At 40.3% G+C, this 8,298-nt stretch overlaps 1 protein-coding gene across 3 annotated transcripts in view; it reads right to left on the bottom strand.

The window, feature by feature from the left end:
* Positions 1-6,256: 6,256 nt before the first annotated feature.
* METTL16 (methyltransferase 16, N6-methyladenosine) overlaps positions 6,257-8,298 on the bottom strand; it is a 154,873-nt gene continuing 152,831 nt past the window's right edge. For all 3 annotated transcript variants that reach the window (XM_044286949.1, XM_044286948.1, XM_044286947.1), the window contains exon 10: positions 6,257-6,961. In XM_044286949.1, coding sequence (XP_044142884.1) covers positions 6,395-6,961 — 567 coding nt within the window. In that variant the 3' untranslated portion in view covers positions 6,257-6,394. The remainder of the gene's footprint in view (positions 6,962-8,298) is intronic.

The raw sequence follows: 8,298 nt of genomic DNA, 5'->3' as shown, positions 1-8,298 counted from the left end.
GGCCCTTACTAATGTATTGCGATTGTCCATATTGCTTCCTTTGCTGGCTGGATTCATTTTCCCATCATATTACACACTGCTCATATCCATAGGTTAAGACCATCCTGCAATCCAGCTGCGCTGGGCCGTGTTTGCACACTATAGAAAAAAGAGCCAGCCTCTGTGGCCAGGACCATGCACGCATGCGCAACAGCTCTGCTCCAGCCACCTCGTATCTGTGCTGCAGCGGTGGCTGTAACCCCTTGAAGCTTGGAGTGGATAATGCGATGGAAAAATAAAGCCAGCAAAGGAAGCAATATGGACATACAATACACTTAATTAGAAACTGCCTTATATTAACTTTGTCTAGATGATAAATGCCATTTGCCGAAGTAAGACAACCCCTTAAAGCATTTAATGGAGTGCTGTGGTTATTGCTACTAAATGTGGATTATATTCTACCTATAGAGCACCAGTTTATTTACATAGTTTGCCGTACAAGACCCTGCATTAGTCACTAGTCCAGAGATGTATTTTGATCTTCTCGGTCTGTTTAGATGTAGACTAATATTTTGCAAATCTGACCAGTGTCACTTTAAGTGCTCATAACTTTAAAACACTTTGACTTATCCAGGCCATTCTGAGATAGTTTTTTCGTCACATATTGTACTTCATGACACTGGTAAAATGAAGTCCAAAAAATTATTTTTTTTGCATAAACAAATACCTAATTTACCAAAAATGTGGAACAATTAGCAAATTTCTAAGTTTCAGTTTCTCTACTTCTGTAATACATAGTAATATCCCCAAAAATTGTGATGACTTTACATTCCCCATATGTCTACTTCATGTTTGAATTATTTTGGGAATGATATTTTATTTTTTGGGAATGTTACAAGGCTTAGAAGTTGAGAAGCAAATCTTGAAATTTTTCAGAAATTTACAAAAAACCAATTTTTAGGGACCACTACAGGTCTGAAGTCACTTTGCGAGGCTTACATAATAGAAACCGCCCAAAAATGACCCCATTCTATAAACTACACCCCTCAAGGTATTCAAAACTGTTTTTACAAACTTCGTTAACCCTTTAGATGTTGCACAAGAGTTATTGGCAAATGGGGCTGAAATTTGAGAATTTAATTTTTTTTGCCTAATTTTCCATTTTAACCCATTTTTTCCACTAACAAAGCAAGGGTTAACAGCCAAACAAGACTGTATCTTTATTGCCCTGACTCTGCCGTTTACAGAAACACCCCACATGTGGCCGTAAACTACTGTACGGGCACACAGTAGGGCGTAGAGGGAAAGGTGCGCCGTATGGTTTTTGGAAGCCAGATTTTGCTGGACTGTTTTTTTGACACCATGTCCCATTTGAAGCCGCCCTGATGCACCCCTAGAGTAGAAACTCCATAAAAGTGACCCCATCTAAGAAACTACACCCCTCAAGGTATTCAAAACTGATTTTACAAACTTTGTTAACCCTTTAGGTGTTGCACAAGATTTAATGGAAAATAGAGATACAATTTCAAAATTTCACTTTTTTGGCAGATTTTCCATTTTAATATTTTTTTTCCAGTTACAAAGCAAGGGTTAACAGCCAAACAAAACTCATTATTTATGGCCCTGATTCTTTCGTTTACAGAAACACCCCATATGTGGTCGTAAACTGCTGTACGGGCACACGGCAGGGCGCAGAAGGAAAGGAATGCCATACGAGTTTTGGAAGGCAGATTTTGCTGGACTGTTTTTTTGACACCATGTCCCATTTGAAGCCCCCCTGATGCACCCCTAGAGTAGAAACTCCAAAAAAGTGACCCCATTTTAGAAACTACGGGATAGGGTGGCAGTTTTGTTGGTACTAGTTTAGGGTACATATGATTTTTGGTTGCTCTATATTACACTTTTTGTGCGGCAAGGTAACAAGAAATAGCTTTTTGTCACGTTTTTTTTGTTATTTACAACATTCATCTGACAGGTTAGATCATGTGGTAATTTTATAGAGCAGGTTGTCACGGACGCGGCGATACCTAATATGTATACAATATTTTTTTTTATTTATGTGTGTTTTACACAATGACTTCATTTTTAAAACCAAAAAAATGTTTTAGTGTCTCCATAGTCTAAGAGCCATAGTTTTTTCCGTTTTTGGGCAATTATCTTAAGTAGGGTCTAATTTTTTTGCGGGATGAGATGACCGTTTGATTGGCACTATTTTGGGGTACATATGACTTTTTGATCGCTTGCTATTACACTTTTTGTGACGCAAGATGACAAAAAATTGCTTTTTTTACACCGTTTTTTTTTTTTTTTTACAGTGGTCACCTGAGGGGTTAGGTCATGTGATGTTTTTATAGAGCGGGTCGATACGGATGCGGCGATACCTAATATGTATACTTTATTTTTATTTATGTAAGTTTTACATAATGATTTCATTTTTGAAACCAAAAAAAATCATGTTTTAGTGTTTCCATAGTCTAAGAGCCATAGTTTTTTCAGTTTTTGGGCGATTATCTTGGGTAGGGTATGATTTTTTTGCGGGATGAGATGACGGTTTCATTGGTACTATTTTGGCGTACATGCGACTTTTTTGGATCACTTTTATTACCTTTTTTGGGAAGTAAGGTGGGCAAAATTTCAATTTTCTCATAGTTTTTATTTTTATGGTGTTCACCGTGCGGGGAAAGTAACATGACCGTTTTATAGATCAGGTCGTTACGGACGCGGCGATACCTAATATGTGTAGTGTATTTTTTTATTCAGTGATAATGTTTTTTTTTAATCTTAACTTTTTTCACATTTTTTTTACATTTTACAGACCCACTTGGTTCTTGAAGATCCAGTGGGTCTGATCTCTGTATAATAGAGTACAGTACACTATATAGTGTATTGTACTTTAGCACAGATCTGTTCAGCACCGTGGACAGCAGGATGCCTGAGAAGACTGGGAAGGGTAAGGAGGGGGGGGCTCCCTCCTTCTGTGACCCCATCCTGTCTGGGGGCTGCAAAGGCACAGCAGCCCCCCGATGGGAGAGGGAGGGAGCTCCCTGGTGTGTCACATGACCCCCCCGGCATCCTGTTCGGATTAACCCCCGGGGCGCCGCAATCGCGATTTAAACTTAGGACGTACCGGTACGCCCTGAGTCCTTAAGGATTCGGGAAATAGGGCGTACCGGTACGCCCTAAGTCCTTAAGGGGTTAAGACCGGCGTTCTAGACACCCGTCTTAATAAACCCTATACCTGCAGTTATGAAGAGGCGCTGGCCTCCATATAACTTTGGTGGATTCTCCGCCACTTATAAATATAAGACAGCTGTCTTACATTTAGATAATTTGATACGCCTAAACTTGCTTAGAAATGGTCTAAGCAGGGAGAAGTCGCAGATTGTGGCGCAAAGGATCTTTGTGCCGCAATCTGCGCCAGAAATACACCTAATTTAGGAGTATTTATGTGTGACAAATGACCCCCTTAGTTCTGTGCTTCGGTTGATGTACACCCTAGTGACATTTGTTGCAAAATTAAAGGCTGTATTAAGCCTCATTAACAAGTCAGTATTTTGGTCAGTGATTTCCATCAGTGATTGTGAGTCAAAACCAAGTTTGGAGCCTCCACAGACATAAGGTATAAAAGGGAAAGATCTGCACCTGTTCTATGTTTAGAGTCGCACCTGGTTTTGGCTCAAAATCACCGACAGAACACTGACGTGTGAATGAGGCATTACACTGGCAGTCTGCCAGATCATCGCTAACAAGCTTTCGTAGTAACACTCGTTAGCGATGATCTGGCAGTGTAACACTGTCATTGATAAATTACTTAAATGTGTTTCAGAATAGATTCCTCTCAAAATGAACCTCCTGACATCATCCACTGTACATCTACAGTGCCGGCACTATGTAGTTAGGGTCAAGCACCATAAATGTATAGCATGGGGATGGTACGACAGCTGACTCTGCTGCGGTGTCTGCGATCAGAGATAACTCCAATCCCAGCAGTTTAACCACTCGGATGGAGCAATTGCTGCATTTAAGATGTCAGATACAGGGAGAGAGGGATTCCCCCCGTCACGCCATCGGGGCTCAGATTACCCTGCCCACACACCGTGATCGACAACCTTCTTTGAAAGAAAAGTTGTCAAATCATCCTGGATGGGCAGGGTAATCAGGACTCTCCCCTTCTCTCCTAGGAGTCCTGTCAATATTCACTCAGTTTATTACTCAGAAATCCTACTCCAAATCATATAAACTTATACATGTATATCACAGATTGCATGTTAGCTCTCAATTATATTCTGCTCTCAGGGCAGCAACAAAAAGCAAGTGTACAATTTGGAATTACCTGAATTAATGCATTGGTTGCTGCATTGTACTGATTTTGACTAGAATAATAGCAAAAACAGTTGTACTGTTTATGTCTTTATCGGATGCATTGAATACTGCCCGGAGAAAAGAAGTGGACCCTTGAGCAGCTATCATTTCACCAAATGTTTCTATAGCTGCAGATAGGATCTGTACAATGTTAATGACAAATTCTGGACTACTCTTCCCTGCAAACATGTTCCAGTTCAGCAACATTTCTGAGTTGACCTTTGTGCACTGTGCTCCTCAGGTCATGGCACAGCGTCTCAATAGGGTTATGGTCAGGACTCTGCCTTGGCCGTTTCAAGGAAATTCTTCTTCATTGTCAACCATTCTTTAGTCGATTTACTTGTGTGGTTGAGGTCATTGTGTTCTTACCACCCAATGTCTGTTCAGCTTGAGGTCATGGACTGCTGCCCAAGCATTCTCTGGTAAAAGGTTTTGATGCACCTTAGAATTAATTGTTCTCTCAATGACGGCTAGGCATCCAGGCAGCAAACCAGACCCAAACCACTCCTATAAGACCCATAACACTCCCTGCACCATTCAGTCAGGATAAGATATTGGTGTTCTTTCTCCTCCAAATATAGCTTTGTGCATTTTGTCTCATCTGTCCACAGGACATTCCACAAGCATTTTGACACATCAAGGTGGTCTCAGGAAAACCTGACACAGGTCTTAATGTTATTTTTGGGAAGCAGTAGCTTCCTTCACGGTGTCATTTCATGAACACCATTTTTGTTTTTCTAATAGTGGACACATGAACATAGGATGCCCACTTCTACAGAGAATAGCAAAAGTCCTGAATTTTCTCTTTTTGCACATAATCGAAAGATTGATGTACAACCAGGTCTTAGCAATGTTTTTGAAGCCATTTCCAGCTTAATGCATCTCTATAACACGTCTTGAGAAGATTGGTCAGTCACTGTGCTTTATTTAAAGCGCCAATCAAAACACACACTTAATTGAAAACCCTTTTGGAGAAGTCATTAAAGGAGTTCTTCGGGAATCATTTAAAATGGCCTCAAGTAACCTGTCCTACAACGTGAGCAGTATTATACAAAATAATTGTGGAGCTCCAGTTATGGGTCTTTAACACAGTGAAAGCCAGATATCTCTCAAAGGAAGGAAACACCGCGCAAAGGGGTGTCCCCATTACAGAGATCACCAAATCCACCATATTAAGTGGCCCCTATGTCAAGATCCCGCTCTTTTACAAGCTTTAAGGATGTGACGGGGAAGACCTAAGCCAGTTATCCATCCACAGACAGCTGTTTCGGGGTGTTGCCCCTCATCAGTGTGGAGTAGGCTTCTGGCTAACCGTGAGCAGGACAGGTTGCCTCCCCTTGCAGAGCTACCTAGGGAAGTGAGGTGATGGGGCCTCACTACATACTGTACCAATAGACAGTAAAGATGTGATCCTGCCTACAATATGCCATTATGGCTAAACAGTCTAACATGAACGCTCACCAATGTTTAGCATTTGCAAGTGCCAGAGCATAATGGGTAGTCAGGCCCTGCCTCCTCACCCCCAAAGGAGGCTCTGCTAATGGAGGCAAGCAGTCCTGCTCACATTCTAGGACAGGTTGCTTGCGGCCATTTTAAATTCCCAGAGAACTCCTTTAACACATACATTCACTTACTTTCCCTCCCTGCACTGTGGATGTTTATGCAATGTGTTCCATAAAAGACATGAATAGTACAACTGTGTGTGCAGTAACAATTAGAAAAGGTTCTTTACCCGTTCTTGCAATAGCGTGTCCCCTGTTAGGCTCTATTTAAGGGTTTGAATAGCACAGCAAGAAATTTATTTTTCTTGTTTTCACGCTTGCACTGGCTGTATGTAACCAATGTAGCATATTTATAAATGACAAAAAGTAAAATATTAACACAAACTCTAGCACAAATTAATGTGTAAACACGGTCCTCAACAAAACTGGTTTTATTTAAAGGACACTGGGATGTCAGTAAATTATTCCAATGGCAGGGCTTTCAGACTGCTAGAACATTGTGTAAAATAAGACATAGGAGAGAACATGAGCATTGATTGGTTACAGAAGAACTAACTGGTGGCAATTTTGCAGATTTGGTTCCTCAAATATGTGCACAGTTGGTTCATCAAGTCTCTATTGTGCCCTTCCACCCAGTGCATCTCTACCAATACATTGGTGGCCTCCTTCTTAACATTTATTAAACATTTAAAAAGAAAGGCAGAGTTGCTGCTACAGGGTTGTGACGCTTCCATTGTGTTCTGGTGCTCATCAACGTCAGTGATCTGACCTAGGGCAGATGTGTCCTTCACTTCTTCTGGCAATTGCCTGGAGTCCTCCCCTATAGATTCAGAAATGGCGTCTTCAGGATTTGGAGGTCGTGCTGCAGCTTCATCTATACCAGAAGTAGAAACACTCTTCTCACTGGGGGATGCTGTTTTCTCTGTGGTCTCTTCATCTTCAGCTTGTCTTTCATCTTTCTGAACTAGCAGAAAACTCTCCTCAGGAGCTCGAGGTAGCTCTCTCAGTTGTCTCATTCGATCCCTCTTCTTTCTCCGAATGTGCACCCAGGAGTTCTCAATTGCTGTCAAAAATAAACTTTCTTCTCCGTTCCCACAGGGCACAGGTTTGTGTTGTACCTGTAGGAAAATAAGTCAATCTTCTGAATTAAATAAAAACACACCAATGAAATACTAAGAAATACTGGAAATATAAAGTGATGTACTAGAACACTATGTTCAAACCCAAGGACACATCATAAATGTACAGTGGCCATTCCTCCAGACAACTCTGAAAGACATGCATAAAAACTTTTAGACTGCATATGGATGGACTTTATGTTATCAGAAGAAAATCTAGAAATATATCACAGCAAAAAGCTGAGCTGTCCTTCACTTTTGTCCTTTAAGATGTTAATATGCCAAATTGATTCTTTTAATAGGTTTTCTCACTAAATGCATTGATCGGCATATTACTAGTGAAGCTAGTGCAAGTGGAAAGCTGGTCATAAGTTTTAGGTAACCTTTGTAAGACACCTTTGGTAGTGGCATATGTCCTTGAGAACAAAAGGATTGGCCATGTTGAATTCCAAATACCAGGACCTTGTTTCCGTTGACATCTGTCAATGTGGAAGAATTAGAATGCCCCCTTACACATTACATGGTCAGCTCGTCCTGTTGAAATGGTCATGTTCAGCCGACATTAATCTATGGCCAGCTTAAATAGCCCTGTGCTTCCAATTTGTTCTAGTGACAGAACCTCTATGTCTTTGGTGAGATGGCTTGAGCTAGGACAAGAAGTGCAGAGTAGCTTCCAGGAGTGTTACCGACATCCCCTACGGCCAATGGGGATGCCAGTAACTGGTTTGAATGCAATTCTTATTTTGGCCACCAGATGGCAGGCCAACATAACAAATGAGCAATAAACAGTAAAAGTCATTTTAAAAAGTACATGATTGTTCAAAATAAAAAATGTAAAGATAGATTATTATTATTTTTTACTCATATGAGCTTCAAAATCATTACAATAAGTAAAAAAAAAACTGTTAAATATATTATAAACATGAAATAAATAAATATATAAAATGTGACCGAAAATTGAGCCCCCACACAGCTCAGTAGATATAACTATAAAAAAGTTATAGGGGTCAGAATATGGTGATGTAAATTTTTTTTCCCGTTTTTTCAAAGTTTACATTAAACTATTTAGACATAAAAAAAAACCTATACATATGGGGTATCGTTGTAATCGTACTGACTCAGAGAATGAAAGGCATGGGTCAGTTTTTACACAAACTAAATGCTGTTGGAACAAAATATGTAAAACAGTGGAGGAATTGCATTTTTTTCCCCCCATTTCAACCTGATTTGGAATTTTTTAAACCACTTTCCACTACATTGTATGCCGTAATTAATAGTGGCATTAGAAAGTACAACTTGTCCTGCAAAAAATAAGCCCTCATACAGCTATGTGAACG

This window comes from Bufo gargarizans, chromosome 3 (assembly GCF_014858855.1).
Source record: "Bufo gargarizans isolate SCDJY-AF-19 chromosome 3, ASM1485885v1, whole genome shotgun sequence".
NCBI lineage: Eukaryota > Metazoa > Chordata > Amphibia > Anura > Bufonidae > Bufo > Bufo gargarizans.
The sequence above is the reverse complement of the archived record's forward strand: the minus strand, read 5'-3'. Positions and strand labels throughout refer to the sequence as shown.